Below are 24,346 nucleotides of genomic sequence, written 5' to 3'. Positions count from 1 at the left end.
GTGCGCGTACGCCCACTCACCCCATGGGCCACCACATCTTTGTCTGCGATGTCGATGGGAATCACCTCCACTGTCTTCCACGTAGGACCATCCAAGTCATGCACGTTTTCTAGAGTTCCCATGTCAGGTTTGTGCCACGTCTCAATCTTTATCAGGAAGTCATCTTTCATATACTCGTTCTGGAGGGAGAGGAGGAGAAAAGATAAGTGAGCAATGAAAGAAAAGGAGACAAATCAAATCTGTCCATGTTTTAATCTAGCCTGGCAAAGCATAAATTCATTCTGCTGATGTGGGTCAGGATGGCAGCCATGTTGGGTGTACCATTCCAAATGGTTGATAAGTTGATTCTATGGATTCTGTGGTGGGAAGGAAACTAATTCCAAGAAGGCTTTAGTGTTCACTTCCTCTATATAGTAGCCTTAAAATGTCAGCCAATTGCAAAGCTTGAGAATGCCTTGAATGGAGAACCAATGGGAATCTCATACTGAGAAAGTCTTGCATGGAGTCCTGGGATGCCTAAGGCCTATTTAAACCCCACAGCTAAGCTAATTAACTGATTATCTGTTTGGGCTTGTGGGTGCAGTCTAATGCTACAGTATGTTGTTGAATAGTACTAGTCACTGGTCATTTCCCACACCTGTCCAGTAAACCCTTTACATACTGCACAGAGAAGTGATTTATTACTGGCTCATTATCTTTCAGACACTAAAAACCTAGCTAGGCAGAAATCTAGTTTCCTCTGGTTTGGCTTTAAAGATCCTATCATTCCTCTATCTTAAGACATATAGGCTGTGAGAACTGGTTAGAACCTGTTCTCATTTGTATGTTTTTTCTATGGAAGTGGAACCAATTACCCCTTATCTCTTTTGTAAGCTCGCCTCCCCCTTGGAGGGGTAAGCAGTTCATTGTGTAAATTACATATAAAGACTGATTGTAAAATCTTTGAGATCCACTGTGGTATATGCTGAGAATTCCTTTCCAGTATGTCCTGAAGGTTACTCTCCGGGTTCATCCTGAGAGTGATCTTCCTTGCAATTGCTTGAATAAACCTCTTATTGCTGATAGATGACTTCTGCCTAATTCCTCAAACAAGTTTTCCCTCAACAGGCTGAAACGGCATGGCTGGTTAGTGCACTACTTCACTCTGCCTAGCTAACTGTGGTGTGATAGCATTAGCAACATAGCTAGCTACACAACGCCACCACGCCATAAGTCACTAATGGGATCGAGTGTCTCAAATACATTCACACAACAAACCTAGCCCACACAGACAATAGCTGGGGGAATATGAGAAAGGGAGATACCTAGTCAGTTGCACAAGAATGCATTTCAACCAAAATGTGTCTTCCGCATTTAACTCAAACCCTCAATCAGAGAGGTGAGGGGGGGCTGCTTTAATCAACGTTATTGGTGCCCGTATAGCAGTTTTTGGGGATTAACTGCCTTGCTCAAGGGCAGAAGAGCAGACTTTCCCACCTTGCCGGCTCAGGGATTCGAACCAGAGACCTTTCCGTTACTGGCCCAACGCTCTTAACCGCAAGGCCCCAGTGTGCATGTGTTTGTGTCAGTTCACTCACTACTCACCGTTATAACTGCCGCAGATGGAGAAAACAAGCAACAGAAGAAAAAGGGAAACAGTTTACTTTCAATAAAATAATCAGTGACAAATTACAATGTAGGCCAGTACCTTGCCAGAAGATGCCGACCCTACCGTTATGCTTGTTAATACTGAGCGCAATCATGGTTACATTAAGACACATTTAAACCCGACGTGCGATATGGGATGGAAAACGTACCTCAATGCAGGGATGGGATATGCCACTGTACTCCAAATTGTACCTTTATCCACACTGCTACGTCGAGAAGACTGAAATACTGCTATCATTTTGCAATGGCAGTGTCGGCCAATCAGCTCCTTTTGTTCAACGTGACCTGCCATTCCATAATGGCTGCTGTGGGTACTGCTAGCTAGCATGAGGATGAAAAAAAAGCAGTTTTTCTTCATGATGGAGCAGTGTGGATAAAGGTAACATTTGGAGTACAGTGGCATATCCCATCCCTGCATTGAGGTACGTTTTCCGTCCCAAATCTTGCACCGGCTCCAGTGTCTTAATGTAACCATGATTACGTTCCGACCCCAGTGCAGCTGATTGTAAACCAACGTAACAGTAGGGTTGGTATCTTCTTGCAAGCCAGTCCCAATCAGAGATGGGCTAAATTGAGTGTTTAAACTAGAGTTCTGGTACTCACCGGTGCGACAGTATGGGTAGGCATTCCAGGCTTTTTCATGGAAAACTAATGCTCCCTCTGGTGCAATATACCTCAACCAGCCTGGGACTTTACTGCAAAGAGAGAGAGACAGGAGTCAATCATCTGAGTGTGTATGGCTGCATTTACACAGGCAGTCCAACTCTGATCTTTTGACCAATCAGATCATTGCTTTGCCAATAATTCACTTTTGGCTAAGCCCCACCCCTTTGGTTATTGTCACTACCGTGGTCAATATTTTCCCGGGAAGCTCAATTGCCCATCACAATGACCTCAAACTGTGTTTCTAATACACAATAAAAATTAAGCAGACTACCCCTTGCTAATCAGGAGACTCTCGGGTATGTTGTAGTGGACTGTAATTACAATTGCTTCACGGGAACATGGTAAAATGTATTTTAGTAGGCCTCCCGAGTGGGGCAGTGGTCTAAGGCACTACATCGCAGTGCTGGCTGTGCCACTAGAGACTCTGGGTTCGAGCCCAGGCTCTGTCTCAGCCGGCCGCGCCCGGGGTACCCATGGGGCGGCGCACAATTGGCCCAGCGTCATCAGGGTTAGGGGAGAGATGGCAGGGATGTCCTTATCCCATCGCGCACTAGTGACTCCTGTGGCGGGCCGGGCACAGTGCATGTTGAAACGGTTGCCAGGTGTACGGTGTTTCATCTCACACATTGGTGCGGCTGGCTTCCGGGTTAAATGGGCATTGTGTCAAGAAGCAGTGCGGCTTGGTTGTGTTTCGGAGGACGCAAGGCTCTCGACCGTCGCATCTCTCAAATCCGTACGGAAGTTGCAGCGATGAGACAAGACTGTAATTGGATACCACGAAGTTGGGGAGGAAAAAGGGGGAGAAAAATTATAAAAATGTATTTTAGTGCAGATAGCCACTGGATGGCTCGGAATGCGCTGTCAGCATGCAGTCAAAGTTACTAACCACTTTTGGAGCCAACTAGTGCTCTCAAATCGTATCCTGACAGATCCTGGCAGATGACATCCAGTGCATTCGGAAAGTATTCAGACCCCTTCCCATTTTGCTAGGTTACAGCGTTCTTTTTTTTTTTATAATTCCCTCATCAATCTACACACAACTCCATAATTACAAAGAGAAAACAGGTTTTAAGAAATGTTGAGTCTCATAGCAAAGTGTCTGAATAATTATGTAAATGTAGAGTCTCATAGCAAAGTGTCTGAATAATTATGTAAATGTTGAGTCTCATAGCAAAGTGTCTGAATACTGATGTAAATGTAGAGTCTCATAGCAAAGTGTCTGAATAATTATGTAAATGTAGAGTCTCATAGCAAAGTGTCTGAATAATTATGTAAATGTAGAGTCTCATAGCAAAGTGTCTGAATAATTATGTAAATGTAGAGTCTCATAGCAAAGTGTCTGAATAATTATGTAAATGTAGAGTCTCATAGCAAAGTGTCTGAATAATTATGTAAATGTAGAGTCTCATAGCAAAGTGTCTGAATAATTATGTAAATGTAGAGTCTCATAGCAAAGTGTCTGAATAATTATGTAAATGTAGAGTCTCATAGCAAAGGGTCTGAATAATTATGTAAATGTAGAGTCTCATAGCAAAGGGTCTGAATAATTATGTAAATGTAGAGTCTCATAGCAAAGGGTCTGAATAATTATGTAAATGTAGAGTCTCATAGCAAAGGGTCTGAATAATTATGTAAATGTAGAGTCTCATAGCAAAGGGTCTGAATAATTATGTAAATGTAGAGTCTCATAGCAAAGTGTCTGAATAATTATGTAAATAAGGTATTTCTGTTTCTTATATATTTCTTAATACATAAAAAAAATATTGTAAGCATGTTTTTGCTTTGTCATTATGTGTATGTTGATGAGGGGAAAAACGATTTAATACATGTGGAAAAAGTCAAGGGGTCTGAATACTTACCCGAATGCACTGTACATTTGGAGAAAATAAGATATATTAACTGGCAAGCTAGCAACGTTTTCAATGATGGTCAATGAGACAGAGCTAGCTAACCAGCTATCAAATTATGAAACGAATGCATAATTCCGGATTCAAAAAATATTCCATCAGGCTCTGCATTTCATGACTCACAGTCGCAAGTACCCCTGCTGTTAAATTATTTAGCCATTTGAACAATCCTTTTTTAAAATGAAAATTACGTTTTTGCCATTGTCCTCTTTGGTTTACATGCATTTGAAACAAGAGCTTATCTGAGGAGAGGGGACTCTAGCTTGTTTAGCAACCGATTGGTTGCCCACAATTCTGGGGAGGACCTTAGCGAAGGGTCAATTAGGCAAAACGCAGCCTTATTGCAGGGTTTCCCAAACTCGGTCCTGGGGCCCACCCTGGGAGCACGGTTTGGCTTTTGCCCTAACACTACATAGCTGATTCAAATAACCAACTCATCATCAAGCTTTCATTATTTGAATCAGTTGTGTAGTGCTAGGGCAAAAACAAAACATGCACCCAGGGCAGGCCCCAGGACAAAGTTTGGGAAACCTTGCATTTGTGTGTATGTGTGTGTGTCTGTATTCTCCTCTTCATCCTCACCCAGTGTATGCATCTCTTAGGTGGCAGATGTATGTCTGTGTGCATGTACTACTGTACCTCTTCAGATGGTAAACTTTATGTGTGTACTGTCCCTTCTCTCCCTCTTCCTCATAGGGTTCATTTATCAGCACCTCAATGCCTTCTCCTCCCCCCGTCTCATTCTTACTGGCCTCAGCTACGGTGAACAGCTGACCAACTTGGTACTGCAACACAGAACAAGAGAGCACAGAGAAACAGGTCACATAATATATACACTGACAAGAAAAAGGATGTGAACCCCTTTGGAATTACCTGGATTTCTACATAAATTGATCATCAAATTTGATCTGATCACAACAATGGACAAACATAGTGTGCCTAAACTAATAACACACAAATACATGTATTTTTCTTGTCTATATTGAATACATAATTTAAAACATTCACAGAGTAGGTTGGAAAACGTACAGTTGAAGTCGGAAGTTTACATACACTTCGGTTGGAGTCATTAAAACTAGTTTTTCAACCTCTCCACAAATTTCTTGTTAACAAACTATAGTTTTAGCAAGTCAGTTAGGACATCTACTTTGTGCAATGACAAGTAATTTTTCCAACAGTTGTTTACAGACAGATTATTTCACTTATAATTCACTGTATCACAATTCCAGTGGGTCAGAAGTTACAATACACTAATTTGACTGTGCCTTTAAACAGCTTGGAAAATTCCAGAAAATTATGTCATGGATTTAGAAGCTTCTGATAGGCTAATTGACATCATTTGAGTCAATTGGAGATGTCCCTGTGGATATATTTCAAGGCCTACCTTCAAACTCAGTGCCTCTTTGCTTGACATCATGGGAAAATCAATAGAAATCAGCCAAGACCTCAGAAAAAAAAATGTGTAGACTTCCACAAGTCTGGTTCATCCTTGGGAGCAATATCCAAACGCCTGAAGGTGCCACGTTTATTTGTACAAACAATAGTACGCAAGTATAAACACCATGGGGCCACGCAGCTGTCATACCGCTCAGAAAGGAGTCGCATTCTGTCTCCTAGAGATGAACGTATTTTGGTGCGAAAAGTGCCAATCAATCCCAGAACAGAAAAGGACCCTGTAAAGATGCTGGAGGAAACAGGTACAAAAGTATCAATATCCACAGTAAAACAAGTCCTATACCGACATAACCTGAAAGGCCGCTCAGCAAGGAAGAAGCCACTGCTCCAAAACCGCCATAAAAAAGCCAGACTACGGTTTGCAACTGCACATGGGGACAAAGATCGTACTTTTTGGAGAAATGTCCTCTGGTCTGATGAAACAAAAATAGAACTGTCTGGCCATAATGACCATCTATATGTTTGGAGGAAAAAGGGGGAGGCTTGCAAGCCAAAGAACACCATCCCTACCGTGAAGCATGGGGGTGGCAGCATCATGTTGTGGGGGTGCTGTGCTGCAGGAGGGACTGGTGCACTTCACAAAATAGATGGCATCAGGAGGCAGGAAAATTATGTGAATATATTGAACCAACATCTCAAGACATCAGTCAGGAAGTTAAAGCTTGGTCACAAATGAGTTTTCCAAATGGACAATGACCCCAAGCATACTTCCAAAGTTGTGGCAAAATGGCTTAATAAGGACAACAAAGTGAAGGTATTGGAGTGGTCATCACAAAGCCCTATAGAAAACCTATAGAAAATTTGTGGGCAGAACTGAAAAAGCGTGAGCGAGCAAAGAGGCCTACAAACCTGACTCAGTTACACCAGCTCTGTCAGGAGGAATGGGCCAAAATTCACCCAACTTATTGTGGGAAGCTTGTGGAAGCCTACCCAAAACGTTTGACCCAAGTTAAACAATTTAAAGACAATGCTACCAAATACTAATTGAGTGTATGTAAACTTCTGACCAACTGGGAATGTGATGAAAGAAATAAAAGCTGAAATCAATCACTCTACTATTATTCTGACATTTCACATTCTTAAAATAAAGTGGTGATCCTAACTGACCTAAGACAGGGAATCTTTACTAGGATTAAATGTCAGGAATTGTGAAAAACTGAGTTTAAATGTAAACTTCCGACTTCAACTGTATGTGAACCCCTAGGCTAATGACTTCTCCAAAAGCTAATTTGATCAGGAGTCAGCTAACCTGGAGTCCAATCAATGAGATGAGATTGGAGATGTTGGTTAGGGCTGCCTTGCCCTATAAAAACAACTCACAACATTTGAGTTTGCTGTTCACAAGATGATGTGAACCATGCCTCAAACAAAAGAGATCTCAGAAGACCTAAGAATTGTTGACTTGCATAAAGCTGGAAATGGTATAAAAAAAAAGTATCTCTAAAAGTCTTGATGTTCACCAGTTCAGAGTAAGAGCACTGCTGCTTCTCTCCTTAGTAGTGTCCGTCCTGCAAAGATGACTGCAAGAGCACAGCACAGACTGCTCAATGAGGTTAAGAAGAATCCTAGAGTGTCAGCTAAAGACTTACAGAAATCTCTAGAACATGCTAACATCTCGATATGTAAAACACTAAACAATAATGGTGTTCATTGGAGAACATCACGGAAGAAGCAACTGCTGTCCAAAAAAAACATTGCTGCACGTCTGAATTTTTCAAAAGTGCACCTGGATGTGCTACTGGCAAAATTATTCTGTGGAAAGATTAAACTAAAGTTGAGTTGTTTGGAAGGAACACACAACACTATGTGTAGAGAACAAAATGGCATAGCACACAATCATCACATCCCAACTGTAAAGTATGGTGGAGGGAGCATCATGGTTTGGGGCTGCTTTGGCCTCAGGGCCTGGACAGCTTGCTATCGTCAACGAAAAAAATGAATTCCCAAGTCTTTCAAGACATTTTGCAGGAGAATGTTAGGCTATCTGTCCGCCAATTGAAGCTCAACAGAAGTTGGGTGATGCAACAGGACAACGATCCAAAACACAGAAGTAAATCAACAGAAGAAAATAGGCCTTCTGGAGTGGCCCAGTCAGAGACCTGACTTCAACCCGATAAGAGATGCTCTGGCATGACCTCAAGAGAGCAGTTCACGACGACATGCCAAGAATATTGCTGAACTGAAAGAGATTTGTACAGAGGAATGGTCCAAAATTCCTCCTGACCGTTGTGCAGGTCTGATCCGCAAATACAGAAAACATTTGGTTGAGGTTATTGCTGCCAAAGGAGGGTCCACCAGTTATTAAATCCAAGGGTTCACATTTTTTTTTTTCACCCTGTGAATGTTTACATGGTGTGTTCAATAAAGACATGAAAATGTATAATTGTTTGTGTGTTATTAGTTTAAGCAGACTGTGTTTGTCTATTGTTGTGACCTAGATGAAGATCAGATCAAATTGTATGACCAATTTATGTAGAAATCCAGGTATTTCCAAAGGGTTCACATACTTTTTCTTGCCACTGTGTGTGGTGTGTGTGTGTGTTTTATATATATATACACACTGCTCAAAAAAATAAAGGGAACACTTAAACAACACAATGTAACTCCAAGTCAATCACACTTCTGTGAAATCAAACTGTGCACTTATGAAGCAACACTGATTGACAATAAATGTCACATGCTGTTGTGCAAATGGAATAGACAACAGGTGGAAATTATAGGCAATTAGCAAGACACCCCCAATAAAGGAGTGGTTCTGCAGGTGGTGACCACAGACCACTTCTCAGTTCCTATGCTTCCTGGCTGATGTTTTGGTCACTTTTGAATGCTGGTGGTGCTTTCACTCTAGTGGTAGAATGAGACGGAGTCTACAACTCACACAAGTGGCTCAGGTAGTGCAGCTCATCCAGGATGGCACATCAATACGAGCTGTGGCAGGAAGGTTTGCTGTGTCTGTCAGCGTAGTGTCCAGAGCATGGAGGCGCTACCAGGAGACAGGCCAGTACATCAGGAGACGTGGAGGAGGCGGTAGGAGGGCAACAACCCAGCAGCAGGACCGCTACCTCTGCCTTTGTGCAAGGAGGAGCAGGAGGAGCACTGCCAGAGCCCTGCAAAATGACCTCCAGCAGGCCACAAATGTGCATTTGTCTGCTCAAACGGTCAGAAACAGACTCCATGAGGATGGTATGAGGGCCTGACGTCCACAGGTGGGGGTTGTGCTTACAGCCCAACACCGTGCAGGACGTTTGGCATTTGCCAGAGAACACCAAGATTGGCAAATTCGCCACTGGCGCCCTGTGCTCTTCACAGATGAAAGCAGGTTCACACTGAGCACATGTGACAGACGTGACAGAGTCTGGAGACGCCGTGGAGAACGTTCTGCTGCCTGCAACATCCTCCAGCATGATCGGTTTGGCGGTAGGTCAGTCATGGTGTGGGGTGGCATTTCTTTGGGGGGCCGCACAGCCCTCCATGTGCTCGCCAGAGGTAGCCTAACTGCCATTAGGTACCGAGATGAAATCCTCAGACCCCTTGTGAGACCATATGCTGGTGCGGTTGGCCCTGGGTTCCTCCTAATGCAAGACAATGCTAGACCTCATGTGGCTGGAGTGTGTCAGCAGTTCCTGCAAGAGGAAGGCATTGATGCTATAGTCTGGCCCGCCCGTTCCCCAGACCTGAATCCAATTGAGCACATCTGGGACATTATGTCTCGCTCCATCCACCAACGCCACGTTGCACCACAGACTGTCCAGGAGTTGGCGGATGCTTTAGTCCAGGTCTGGGAGGAGATCCCTCAGGAGACCATCCTCCACCTCATCAGGAGCATGCCCAGGCGTTGTAGGGAGGCCATACATGCACTTGGAGGCCACACACACTACTGAGCCTCATTTTGACTTGTTTTCATTCATTCAGATCTTGTGTTATTTTAGTGTTCCCTTTTATTTTTTTGAGCAGTATATATATATATATATATAACTATTCAGCAAATCACTGCCCCGATCCTAACAGACAGAATCCCCGTTATTGGTAAATGGGATGTTGAGTTTATTTTTATTTTTACAGGGACAGTGCACATTAGTCAACATTTCAGTAAAAGTGCCGGTTTTAGCCAACCGGCTAATTTTCAACCGCAGTCCCTGGGCAGGTTATTAAAAACAATTACAATATAGACAATAGCAACATAGAACAAGCAAGACATAGCAACATATGACAAGCAAGACATAGCATACAGACAGAGCAACATAGGACAAGCAAGACATAGCATACAGACAGAGCAACATAGGACAAGCAAGACGTAGCATACAGACAGAGCAGCATAAAACAAAAAGCAGCAAGACAAAATTCATAAAAGCAACAAAGTGTTTCCACACCTCACAAGCTACAGACAACAGACAACATGGAGTGGCAACACACAGCTAGGGACCATGTTCACAAATCTGATTGACCTTTAGCCATGTCTTCAAGCATTTTGTGAAAGTGTGATATGTGGTGCAGTTATGTGTGTCTGATGGCAGTGTATTCCAGACATGGGAAGCTCTCACAGAGAATGCAGATTTACTAAAGGTGCTTTTCCTTAGGGGAACTATACAGTCACCTCTCATGGCAGACCTTGTGGATCTGCTGCCATATGTCTGGGTTTTCTGTTTAACAAAAATATTGAGTGGAGGGGGAGCCAGGCCATTGAGGATCTTGAATACAAGACATGCGTCGGTGTATTGCACAAGATTTTCCCAACTCAAGAGCTCATGCTTTCTAAGGATGTGACAATGATGATGGCTATTGGGCTTCCTATCAAGCACTTTGAGAGCCTGTTTGTAGACAGACTGAATAGGTTTTAATGTTGTACAGCAACTAGTCAAGCAGTATGTTAAGTGGGGGAGTATCATAGATTTGAAGTACAGTTTTGCTACCTCTGTAGTCAAACAATTTCGTATAAATCGGAAATTAGCTAGGTTGAATTTGGTTATTTGAATTACCTTTTTCACATGCTTTTTAAAAGAGAGGTTGGAATCAAGTATGATGCCAAGGTACTTAAAATCGGATACCACCTGGAGCTTCTCCCCTGACACATAGACATCTGGCTCAGTAGCATCTGTTGCCCTCTTTGTGAAGAACATGCAAACAGTTTTTTTCACATTGAGATGCAAACACGAGTCACTGAGCCACTTTGTAACCTGGACCATTACAGTAGTGAGTTCTTGTGCAGCTTGTTGTTTGCTCTTTGCATGCACATATATCACTATCATCTGCATACATTTGAACTTCAGACCAAGTACAGACAGAAGGCAGATCATGAATGTACAGGCTGAACAGGAGGGGCCCCAGTATTGACCCTTGGGGCACGCCCACATCATAGCTACGAGTGTGTACGTTTATTTGATGTTATGTTTATATGGTTAATGAGCAGCCAAATTAAGTGTTAGTGACTTGGGATACGGACAGCTAATGGAATTTCACACACATTAACTCTCTAAATGGGCTCTCAAGCGGTGCAGTGGTCTAAGGCACTGCATCTCAGTGCTAGAGGTGTCACTACAGTCACCATGGCTCGAATCCAGGCTGTATTACAACTGGCCGTGATTGGGCGTCCCATAGGGCGGCGCACAATTTGCCCAGCGTCATCTGGGTTTGGCTGGTGTAGGCAGTCATTGTAAATAATACTTTGTTCTTAACTGACCTGCCTAGTTAAATAAAGGTTACACTAAACATATCAGGACGGAGGTTGTGACTTTATGGGCTAGGAGCAGGACAACACAAATCTGTGAATTGTTTGGGGGAGAGCGAGATCGAGAGAACATTAACAGTGCCATAGAGAGAGGTCCAATACAGTCACCGGACCAATTCTGACCCCCCATCCATCCTGTTTTTCTTTAAACAAGTCACACAAACACACACACGGTAGGGATGCACGATATATCGGTGAACATATTGGAATCGGCCTATATTAGCTAAAAATGCCAAAATCGGTATCGGCCCTATGCCTAGTTTCATTCCTAACACAAAGGTGAAAAACATCCAAGATAATGGAATTCATTGCCCTTGACAATCAACCGTTCTCCGTCGTGGGTGATGTTGGCTTTCGCTGACTGGTCGAGCACCGGTTCACGTTGCCCTACCGGAGTTACACAGTAATAGCGTCACTGCTATTAGCTTCATGACATACTATGGAACGCCGGTTGGGTCTTGCGTGTCAAAAAAGATACACGTCAAATAACACACTACAATTATAGAATGTTGTGTGTTCTGAATTTGCATGCGCAAGCCAAGCACCACCACTACTATAAGTAGCACTGTCAAAGCTGTACAAAAAGTCTGCAAACAAGCAAACACCAGCCACGAAAAGCATTGTTTGTTCGACCGCAACTTCTGGGTTAGCTGGCTAGCTTTAGCTTGGTACCTAGCTAGCACCAATACAACTAGACTGAAAACAATGACCAGTAGAAACTGCAGTCAATTTCATTATTCTTAGCAATGATTTAGGAATCCTTGTGAGTAAGTATTAGCTAGGTTGCCACTTGTTGTTCGCCTGTTGAAATTGAACTTCAGTTCATGAAAATAAATAGCTAGCCTGCTACTTAACCCTGTTGCCCAAAGCTAACGTTATAAGCAGTCAGTTAGCTTCATCTGGGTAGTGAGGCTCGACCAGACTGGGTTATGTGTTGTGAAGCTCGCCACAATAAGGATTAGGGGGCGGCAGGGTAGCCTAGTGGTTAGAGCGTTGGACTAGTAATCGGAAGGTTGCAAAGTCAAACACCCGAGCTGACAAGGTACAAATCTGTCATTCTGCCCCTGAACAGGCAGTTAACCCACTGTTCCTAGGCCGTCATTGAAAATAAGAATTTGTTCTTAACTGACTTGCCTAGTTAAATAAAGGTTAAAAACAAACAACAACAACAAAAAAAAATTGGCGCAATAGTGGAATTTGCGTTTTGCCTTCAAAATAAAGGTACCTCTTTGAAAGTGATACAGAGGGGTGGAATCATGCCATATTTAGACTAGATAATGTTAAACAAGGCTGGAATGTGAAGCAATGAAATGGGGTATCAATCTACTCGGTGACACCCACAGAACACAACTGTTAAGAGTTTATGCAAATATTAGCGGTGTAGCTCTTTTGAGGGACTGTGACTGTGTGAAATCCCCTCCCCAGTCAGCCTATTGTGTGTATTGACATTCATATTGCACTATACAGTTTAACCTAAGGATTGGGGATCAATGAAATGGGGTATCAGTCTACTCAATACCAAATATATTTTTTCCCCCAACGTCCTCCTCAGAGTTATCAGACTAAAACATTCACACAGTATTGTTTTTACTCGGGAATAGTATTCAATACACATAGGTTAACAATAGATGTTGCTCAATTCACAGTTGTTTCAGAGTCCTGCAATAAGAGCTACGACGCTAATGGTCTCTGGGTATCACTGAGTAGACGGATATCACATTCCATTTATCCACAATCCATAGGCAAGGCTGTACAGTGAAATAAGTATGCCCCAATGCAAGTCTAAAGTATAATATATCCAGTGTGATTTCAACTGAATTTTGTCAAACTAACAAAATGTATTTTGTTGATTTTATATAAACAACATCCCAACCTCGTTTAGCACGATCTATTAAATTATGACATAATTCTACTATTTGTATTAATTTGCATCACTGTCAATGACATACTTTTATTTTGAAGGCTAACCGCAAAGTCCTCTATTGTGGCTAATCCTTATTGTGGCTAGCTTCACATAGATGGGTCCGACCACCATTAATCAACTAAGAACTGTCTTATAAATTAGAGTTATTTTAGATGACACCTAGCTATATAGTTAGCTAGCTAACTATAGTTACTGAAACAGATATTGTTTTGCTAGGTTTTTGGGGAAGAAATGTTTTTCATCCATGAGCTAGCTGGCATTTTTTTATGACCAGCACTGTAGGTGCGCTAGACAACTTTACCAGCACCATAGCATACATATCGATGAATTGTTGTGACATATGAAATGAACAACGAAACAGCACAGCAAGTTAGTGAAAGAAATAGGTTTTGATGATGTTTTACTGGTAAAGGGGACATGCGTAACTGCCAGCAAAATAACTTTTTGGCCAGTGTGGGGTGTGTGTGTGTGTAACCTGTATTTAACTCGGCAAGTCAGTTAAGAATTCATTCTTATTTACAATAACGGCCTACCCCAGGACAAACCCGGACGACGCTGGGCCAATTGTGCACAGCCCTATGGGACTCCCAATCACGGCTAGATGTGATACAGCCTGGATTCGAACCAGGGACTGTAGTGACACCTCTTGCACTGAGATGCAGTGTCTTAGACCGCTGCGTCCATGTGTGTGTGTTAACTATTTAACTGTACTAGAATGCTTAAAAGGCTGCTAAAATTGTAAATATCTGTATCATTTTTTGGGGAAAGGAAAATATTGTATATCAGTATCGGCCAAAAATGTCATATCGGTGCATCACTAACACAGAGTTCCACTTAAGGGACAAGAGATGACGAATGGAGGTTCTCAGATAAACTGGAACCGTGGGTCAGTGGCTGCAATGTATCTGGCTTGATTGGAATTGATTCCAAGGGAGAGAGAGGGAGGAAGGAAGAGAGAAAGCATTCTGCAGCATCTTATGAGGTCTGACCTGCTGTTCTACAGGCTGGGGTCGTCAATCCCAGTCACAGAGCTACTGTTTCTCTAGAGTCGAAAACACACAAAGGTCAGAGGTATGCTTAACAACACCTAGGTGTGAATTGCTGGTGGCTGAAATTAATTTGCAACACTATAAATCTAATGCTTTGTTTGATACCCTGGGCTCATCTAGAGGTAACGGGGAAGGCGAACAGCTAGACTAATGGAATTTTACACGAGCATCTACAACTCTGCCTGGGGATCAATAAAGGCCAACTTACTCCATATCATTACTACATTTAACAACTATAGTAGTTGGAATTACAACCACACATTTTTTATTTATTTTATTTTATTTTACCTTTATTTAACCAGGTAGGCAAGTTGAGAACAGGTTCTCATTTACAATTGCGACCTGGCCAAGATAAAGCATTTGAGTCATTTAGCAGACACTTCTCCAGAGTGACTTACAGGACCAATTAGAGTTATGTGCCTTGCTCAAGGGAACATAGACAGATTTTTCACCTAGTTCACTCTGGGATTTGAACCAACAAACTTTAGTTTATTTACCAAACTCTCTTAACTGCTGGGACACCTGCCGCCCTGACGTAAATCTTTACATGGTAGTTAGGTGATTGAATCGTCTCCTTCAGTTAGTAGAGCCTGACTCTTTGGGTAAATAGCCTTTACTGTCAGGATAAATTGTCCCCACCAGGCTGATGACGTTACAGCTGTCACACTGAGTACTGCACTAAAACCTTTATGGGCTGCTGCTGTTACATCCCATGCTGCAGGAGAACATCACATCTCTCAAGGCTGGAGTTAAAACACTGACGGCAGCATGACCCCGAGAAATAAGGGTAAATGGAATGCAGTGGAGAGAAAGACTTGTCTGACAAATAGCCTCTCAGAAGAAGGTAATATCAAGGAAAACAGCATTTATGACCTGCTTTCATGCATGTACAGACTTGCATGAAAGCAGGAAACTAGCAACAAAAAAAATGGGGTGGTGTGTACGTGGGTATTGACATCGTGTTACTCACCTCTTGCACAGAGATCGGTAGGATCACGCGGCTGTGAGAGAGTAAAAAAAAACATCAGCAAACAGAAGAAATAAACTTTCTAACAGTGTCACACACAGAGACCAGAAACCATTCCCTTGCAGAACACCACAACTCATGCTCATGGCAGGTTGGCATTTATTGGGAGGAATCTTGGCCTGGAGGCAGCCCTGCAGGGTGGTAAACTAGCTGGCCTAGCCACAAAGTCATAACATCTAACCTTAACCACACTGCTAACCTTATGGCTTAAATTAAAACAGCTCATTTCTGTTGTAATGATAAAAACATTTTAACGGTATAGTCAAGACAAGATTCATCCCAATAAAATGTCCACCTGCACACCTCAGCCTGACTTGGCTGAGTTCAACCAGAGCCAGGAGTGACCTCCAGTAACCCCGCACATAGTGAGACTTGTCTGTTCATCATCTAGACCACTGAGCTGAACACATTCTATTAGGGAGGAGCTCCAATGAACTGACAATTTCTCCACACAGTTGACTTCAGTTGAACATTTTATTTGGGTGCTTGTTCATGGGGTTGAAGAGATGGGCCTACACAGTTCTTTTCAAATGTTCAAGCCTTTCGGGAATAGTTTATGTCCTAGCTATATCACCCAACTGTATTACCTAGGCCAATAGCTGCTTCCTCCATTTACCTCACCTCTTATAGCAGCTTCCCCCATATGTAAACACAGGGGCAGCATATACCGTTGAAGTTGGAAGTTTACATACACCTTCGCCAAATACATTTCAACTCAGTTTTTCACAATTCCTGACATTTAATCCTGTTAAAAATCCCCTGTCTTGGGTCAGTTAGGATCACCACTTTATTTTAAGAATGTGAAATGTCACCAGTGTGTAAGATATCTGGCAACCCTTAAGTTACTTATGACTAGATCCTTTGAGATATGCAGGTGATTAGCATACCTAAAACGCCCAACACAGTCAAAAACACGATTTTGCAGTTTTATATACACTCATCGGCCAGTTTATTAGGTACAGCACCTCATTCACAAAAATGGGTCGCTCCTATAGACAGTGAATCACGTGGCCATGGCTTGCTATATAAAGCTGGCAGACAGGCATTCGACAGGCATTCGATTGAACGTTAGAATGGGCGAAACATGTGACCTAAGTGATTTTGAGCATGGTATGATCGTCGACGCCAGGCACACCAGATCCAGTATCTCAGAAATGACTGCCCTCCTGGGGGTTTCACGCTCGACAGTGTAGTGTTTACTGAGAATGGTGAGACAAACAAAAATAACCCAGTTAGCTGCAGTCCTGTGGATGAAACCAGCTTGTTGATGAGAGGTCGAAGGAGAATGGCAAGAATCATGGAAGCTAACAGGCGGGCCACAAACAGAGAAATAACGGCGCAGTACAACAGTGGTGTGCAGAACGGCATCTCGGAACCCCCAACTCGTCGATCCTTATCACGGATGGGCTACTGCAGCAGACGACCACACCGGGTTCCACTCCTATCAGCTAAAAACAGGTAGAAGCGGCTCCAGTGGGCACACGATCACCAACACTGGACAATTGAGGAATAGAAGAACGTCGCCTGGAACATGACAGCGAGTTCAGTTTACTTGAGTGTCCTGGTCAGTCCCCAGACCTCAACCTAATAGAACATCTTTGGGGTGAGATGGAACGGCCTGTTCGCTACATGAATGTACCGCTGTCCAATGTGAAGCAACTGCCTGATGCCATCGCCTCAGCATGGACCAACAACCCTGTGGAAGTTTTCAGACACCTTGTAGAATGCCCCAATGAATTCAGGCTGTTCTGGTGGCAAAGGGGAGTCTGACCCGGTACTAGATGGATGTACCTAATAAACTGGCATGTGAGTGTATGTTTCCACACTATGAGGTTGGAATAGTACTGTGAAATTGTGAAAATGATGACAATGCCCTTTTAGTGTAAGAGCTGTTTGAAAAGACCCCCAGCTTTTATTTTTCATCACATTCCCAGTGGGTCAGAAGTTTACACACACTCAATTAGTATTTGGTAGCATTGCCTTTAAATTGTTTAACTTGGGTCAAATGTTTCGGGTAGCCTTCCACAAGCTTCCCACAATAAGTTGGGTGAATTTTGGCCCATTCCTCCTGACAGAGCTGGTGTAACTGAGTCAGGTTTGTAGGCCTCTTTGCTCGCACATTCTTTTTCAGTTCTGCCCACAAATTTTCTAAGGGTTGAGGTCAGGGCTTTGTGATGGCCACTCTAATACCTTCACTTTGTTGTCCTTAAGCCATTTTTCCACAACTTTGGAAGTATGCTTGGGGTCATTGTCCATTTGGAAGGCCCATTTGCGACCAAGCTTTAACCTCCTGACTGATGTCTTGAGATGTTGCTTCAATATATTCACATAATTTTCCTGCCTCCTGATGCCATCTATTTTGTGAAGTGCACCAGTCCCTCCTGCAGCAAAGCACCCCCACAACATGATGCTGCCACCCCCCTGCTTATTAGCTGGGATGGTGTTCTTTGGCTTGCAAGCATCCCCCTCTTTCCTCCAAACATTGTTGTCAATCTCAACGCTGTGCATTACAGGGAAGACATCCTCCCTCATGTGGCATCCTTCCTGCAGGCTCATCCATGTGTGTGTTAACTATTTAACTGTACTAGAATGCTTAAAAGGAGGCAAACATTTTAAATATCAGTTATCGGTATCATTTTATTTGGGCAAGGAAAATATCGGATATTGGTATCGGCCAAAAATGTTATATAGGTGTATCACTAACATACCACTGCTTATGACAGAACTTTGATTACAATATAGTTAGAATATGTCAAGCGGCAGACACAGACGACTTATTTCATTTTTGCAACCCTTTGACTTGGCTGTGGGAGTAAAATATTGAATTGTTCGCATCAATACCAGCTAAACATTCATTACATGGTCCTCACTTAATAGTTTCAAAACATCATATGTTTGGCAGCTATAACCATGATTTGATCAAACAGTAAAGTGCATTATCCTCACTATTCCTTAATTGAAAGTGTATGTCCAGTCGCTGGGGACTGCTGCTGTGATGAGCAAGCCCCTCTCTCTCTCTCCCTCAATGTCCACTCTGGGAGAGAGAAAAAACGATTCTGATTATATAATATTTCAAAATCCAATTGTGGGAAATGCATAACTTTGGAAGCAACTACTGTTGTTCTCAGCTTTGTGTGGGTATATTTTTTAATCATCTCTTAAAATCGAGCTCAATTAGCCTATGATATTAGTACACATAAAAAGGTGTGTTCGCAAATTCACTCTGGCTATCTACTCCAATTTCAGAGCACTCATTTAAGTGTGCCAGAGCGCAGAATAACTGATGAACTTACGAACACACAACACCTGTTGAATGTTGCCGGTGTCAGTGAACCTTGGCGAAAAAACATATTTAAATTGTTGCCAGCAGCACAGGTACGGTCTCTAACGCTCTAGATAACATGAGAACAGCCTAACCTGCTCTGCTAGTGCAAGTAAAATGGTTAGAGTGAGGTCTTCTCTCATTTGTGTCTGTAAATAGCTAGCAAGCTAACCAACTTTAGCCAGTTAGCTTAAATGCTTGACTGCGGTTGAGGTCAGAACGCTCGGATCAACCCTACTTCTCTTCCAGAGCGTCCAGTGTGTGCTCTGAACACTCAAAATGCTCTGAATTTCCTAACAGAACCTGACAATGCTCTGAATTTACAATCAGAGCGCACTGATACACTGGAGGCAATTTCCGAACGCACCCAAAGATGTAGGTAAATTCATCTCCGTTGAACAACAAAACTCAGAAAATTCTGGTGCTCTATTTTAACAGTAAAATATAACAACAATAGCCTAATTGTCAACCCACAATTCATGACAATCACTGGATTAGCTAGCACATCAAAATATCTTGAATCATGCATTCCTGCTCAGACGTATTTCTTGAATAGCCTACCATCTCAGTAGTATATTACAGTCTAATGCACTGTGAATGAATTTACAAGGAGATTACAATTTTTTTCTATTGTGTGTTGCCGCCTGAAAAAAATTTGTGCGATCAAATCATGTGCGGGTGCCACCAGCTGTAAAAGTCAGTGGCACCAATGCCACCGGGGGAAAATGTTAGTCTGGAGCCCTGTCAAGGGGTGTTCTTCTGCCCATTTGGCTTTTTGAAGAGAATCATGCAATAGGATGTTATACTTTTCTGCATGTTGGTAGAACAATGCTGTTTGTAGACATGGAAGTCAGTGTTTTATGTCTACTATAGGTTAATGATGCAAAAATGTGATGACTAAAATTAAAGGACATTTCATTGACTAAAATAGCCCACTGTGTCATTTTGACAATAACTAGACTAAATCAAATCAAATTTATTTGTCACAGGGACTGTGAAAAAAAAAAGCGACCAAGACTTAATTATATTTGTCAAAATGACTAAGACTAGACTAAGTCTAAAAAGATAGCACTCATTAAACAGAGACAGGCCCGCTGCCATGCTCGCTAAGAACAATATGAACAAGCCTCGTTCTGGGCCATAAGAGACGAGCACAACTTATCCTCTCAAAATCACTCTTAACTTCATATTCCAAATCCATGTAGGGTAAGCTAGTCCTGCCTGGCCAACTCCCAACCAAATCCTTATCGAAAGTAGTCAAACCATGATGTATCTTTTTATTTCTCAAAAACAAACAGAATCCAAGCACGATTCTGTCATAGGTGAGAGTCAATCTCAATCCTCTACAAAATTCAGAGGTTATTCAAAGTTAGTCGAGTCCAGCAGAGTAACACTCTCCAGGTTGACATTTCAGTGATATTTATTTATTTATTTATTTATTTTACCTTTATTTAACCAGGTAGGCAAGTTGAGAACAAGTTCTCATTTACAATTGCGACCTGGCCAAGATAAAGCAAAGCAGTTCGACAGATAAAACGACACAGAGTTACACATGGAGTAAAAACAAACATACAGTCAATAATGCAGTATAAACAAGTCTATATACAATGTGAGCAAATGAGGTGAGAAGGGAGGTAAAGGCAAAAAAGGCCATGATGGCAAAGTAAATACAATATAGCAAGTAAAATACTGGAATGGTAGTTTTGCAATGGAAGAATGTGCAAAGTAGAAATAAAAAATAATGGGGTGCAAAGGAGCAAAATAAATAAATAAATTAAAATTAAATACAGTTGGGAAAGAGGTAGTTGTTTGGGCTAAATTATAGGTGGGCTATGTACAGGTGCAGTAATCTGTGAGCTGCTCTGACAGTTGGTGCTTAAAGGTAGTGAGGGAGATAAGTGTTTCCAGTTTCAGAGATTTTTGTAGTTCGTTCCAGTCATTGGCAGCAGAGAACTGGAAGGAGAGGCGGCCAAAGAAAGAATTGGTTTTGGGGGTGACTAGAGAGATATACCTGCTGGAGCGTGTGCTACAGGTGGGAGATGCTATGGTGACCAGCGAGCTGAGATAAGGGGGGACTTTACCTAGCAGGGTCTTGTAGATGACATGGAGCCAGTGGGTTTGGCGACGAGTATGAAGCGAGGGCCAGCCAACGAGAGCGTACAGGTCGCAATGGTGGGTAGTATATGGGGCTTTGGTGATAAAACGGATTGCACTGTGATAGACTGCATCCAATTTGCTGAGTAGGGTATTGGAGGCTATTTTGTAAATGACATCGCCAAAGTCGAGGATTGGTAGGATGGTCAGTTTTACAAGGGTATGTTTGGCAGCATGAGTGAAGGATGCTTTGTTGCGAAATAGGAAGCCAATTCTAGATTTAACTTTGGATTGGAGATGTTTGATATGGGTCTGGAAGGAGAGTTTACAGTCTAACCAGACACCTAAGTATTTGTAGTTGTCCACGTATTCTAAGTCAGAGCCGTCCAGAGTAGTGATGTTGGACAGGCGGGTAGGTGCAGGTAGCGATCGGTTGAAGAGCATGCATTTAGTTTTACTTGTATTTAAGAGCAATTGGAGGCCACGGAAGGAGAGTTGTATGGCATTGAAGCTTGCCTGGAGGGTTGTTAACACAGTGTCCAAAGAAGGGCCGGAAGTATACAGAATGGTGTCGTCTGCGTAGAGGTGGATCAGGGACTCACCAGCAGCAAGAGCGACCTCATTGATGTATACAGAGAAGAGAGTCGGTCCAAGAATTGAACCCTGTGGCACCCCCATAGAGACTGCCAGAGGTCCGGACAGCAGACCCTCCGATTTGACACACTGAACTCTATCAGAGAAGTAGTTGGTGAACCAGGCGAGGCAATCATTTGAGAAACCAAGGCTGTCGAGTCTGCCGATGAGGATATGGTGATTGACAGAGTCGAAAGCCTTGGCCAGATCAATGAATACGGCTGCACAGTAATGTTTCTTATCGATGGCGGTTAAGATATCGTTTAGGACCTTGAGCGTGGCTGAGGTGCACCCATGACCAGCTCTGAAACCGGATTGCATAGCAGAGAAGGTATGGTGAGATTCGAAATGGTCGGTAATCTGTTTGTTGACTTGGCTTTCGAAGACCTTAGAAAGGCACGGTAGGATAGATATAGGTCTGTAGCAGTTTGGGTCAAGAGTGTCCCCCCCTTTGAAGAGGGGGATGACCACAGCTGCTTTCCAATCTTTGGGAATCTCAGACGACACGAAAGAGAGGTTGAACAGGCTAGTAATAGGGGTGGCAACAATTTCGGCAGATAATTTTAGAAAGAAAGGGTCCAGATTGTCTAGCCCGGCTGATTTGTAGGGGTCCAGATTTTGCAGCTCTTTCAGAACATCAGCTGAATGGATTTGGGAGAAGGAGAAATGGGGAAGGCTTGGGCGAGTTGCTGTTGGGGGTGCAGTGCTGTTGTCCGGGGTAGGAGTAGCCAGGTGGAAAGCATGGCCAGCCGTAGAAAAATGCTTATTGAAATTCTCAATTATGGTGGATTTATCAGTGGTGACAGTGTTTCCTATCTTCAGTGCAGTGGGCAGCTGGGAGGAGGTGTTCTTATTCTCCATGGACTTTACAGTGTCCCAGAACTTTTTTGAGTTAGTGTTGCAGGAAGCAAATTTCTGCTTGAAAAAGCTAGCCTTGGCTTTTCTAACTGCCTGTGTATAATGATTTCTAGCTTCCCTGAACAGCTGCATATCACGGGGGCTGTTCGATGCTAATGCAGAACGCCATAGGATGTTTTTGTGTTGGTTAAGGGCAGTCAGGTCTGGGGAGAACCAAGGGCTATATCTGTTCCTGGTTCTAAATTTCTTAAATGGGGCATGTTTATTTAAGATGGTTAGGAAGGCATTTAAAAAAAATATCCAGGCATCCTCTACTGACGGGATGAGATCAATATCCTTCCAGGATACCCCGGCCAGGTCGATTAGAAAGGCCTGCTCGCAGAAGTGTTTCAGGGAGCGTTTTACAATGATGAGTGGAGGTCGTTTGACCGCTGACCCATTACGGATGCAGGCAATGAGGCAGTGATCGCTGAGATCTTGGTTGAAGACAGCAGAGGTGTATTTAGAGGGGAAGTTGGTTAGGATGATATCTATGAGGGTGCCCGTGTTTAAGGTTTTGGGGAGGTACCTGGTAGGTTCATTGATTATTTGTGTGAGATTGAGGGCATCAAGTTTAGATTGTAGGATGGCTGGTAAAGAGATAAAGAGATAAAGATAAAGAGATAAAGAGACATGTTAAATTTACTCGGATAGTGTGCTGTGCTTTACACACCAGGTCAATTGATGAAACACAAACTACTGTGCCCACTGCAATACAACATACTGGTTCTAGATATTAGAGCAATTACAAGCCCTAGCTATGGTAACTGAATTCCCACAGATATGGTCATAAAACATGATATGGGAAAGCACAGAGCAGGCTGCATGGAAGAACTTTGGAAAATGCAAATAGATGTATTGATCTTTTAGTCATGTCCCCAGTGGTGTCACTCCTGTGTCACCTGAGGGAGTATCAGATAAACCAGCTGACTGTTCTGTCCCCACCCATAAACCTCAGAGGAAATAGGCACGCTTTAGTTGTCTTGACAACTGATAGGGGATGTGTCCTGTGCCACCCTGAGCAACACTACAGTACACACACAACTTGAGCCTGGGTCTGTAGGGGTATGAAGCAATTTAATTATAGACAGCCCTAAATCAAATCTGGATGACACACTTGGACAGTCATTGCACTCTTGACCAACAGGTCAGGAATGTCTTGGGCAGCTAAAGATACACATATTAACATTTTTGAAACAGCATTGAGCAATACAGGGTGGATGGGGGATCTATTGGCATTGTGCTTAAGGTTGGAAGCTAGCTATATTTGGTTGCCATGAAAACCGCTGCAGCTGAAGTAACAAGCCTGAGCTGTTAAATTAAGAACAAACCAGGAAGGGAAACCCGGAAGTCAGTCTGGGCTAAGCCTCTGCAATTGCATGTTTCGCCAGGAAAGACAGGCTGAACACAACACGGTCTAAAAATAACGGGCTAGCTAGTAGTAATTAGCTTAAGTGTCATGCATGGTGCATGTTAGCCACCCGACCTGATCAATTACAGTACGTGCTTACTCGCTTGTGAACGATTTACATGGATACAGTAGCTAACTAACATTAGTTAGCGTGGTAGTTTGTGTCCCGCATTACCTGCCATTTGAATTGCATGGTCTTTTCCATTGCGCATAAACATCTCACTGACAATATCTATTATTGTCTAAACACGAGCCCCCCGGTGGCGGAACCTTGATAATCTGTCACTCACGAGACCTACCTAAACTTGTGGCACCATGTTGGCTAACTAGCTAGTTAACATCCATTCTCATTGTATAGGTGTAAAGACAAATATTTAACTAGCTAGCTAACGGTCTTCCTCCATTAAGATTCATTCAAAGCTAGCATGCTAGAAACCTAGCTAGCTATCGCTGCTGTCTAGGCCTAAACACCGGTATCATGAATCCACATCCCGACCCACCAGGACCAGAACGCTCACAATTTCCTCTCATCTTCCAGAAATACACTGACATGAGACAACAACAAATGTTCTTTTAAAGTATTGCCACA

At 42.8% G+C, this 24,346-nt stretch overlaps 1 protein-coding gene across 2 annotated transcripts in view; it reads right to left on the bottom strand.

The window, feature by feature from the left end:
• LOC109882559 (phosphatidylinositol transfer protein beta isoform-like) overlaps positions 1-24,346 on the bottom strand; it is a 53,636-nt gene that overhangs the window by 29,124 nt on the left and 166 nt on the right. For both annotated transcript variants that reach the window (XM_020474657.2, XM_031826331.1), the window contains exons 2-6: positions 15,344-15,374; positions 4,860-5,005; positions 2,251-2,342; positions 1,585-1,592; positions 21-179 (exon numbers count right to left, since the gene is read on the bottom strand). In XM_020474657.2, the coding sequence (XP_020330246.1) occupies positions 21-179; positions 1,585-1,592; positions 2,251-2,342; positions 4,860-5,005; positions 15,344-15,374 (436 nt within the window). The remainder of the gene's footprint in view (positions 1-20; positions 180-1,584; positions 1,593-2,250; positions 2,343-4,859; positions 5,006-15,343; positions 15,375-24,346) is intronic.

Source organism: Oncorhynchus kisutch, linkage group LG6 (genome assembly GCF_002021735.2).
Source record: "Oncorhynchus kisutch isolate 150728-3 linkage group LG6, Okis_V2, whole genome shotgun sequence".
Taxonomy (NCBI): Eukaryota; Metazoa; Chordata; class Actinopteri; order Salmoniformes; family Salmonidae; genus Oncorhynchus; species Oncorhynchus kisutch.
Note: the sequence above shows the minus strand (reverse complement) of the source record. Positions and strands in the feature narration are given on the sequence as shown.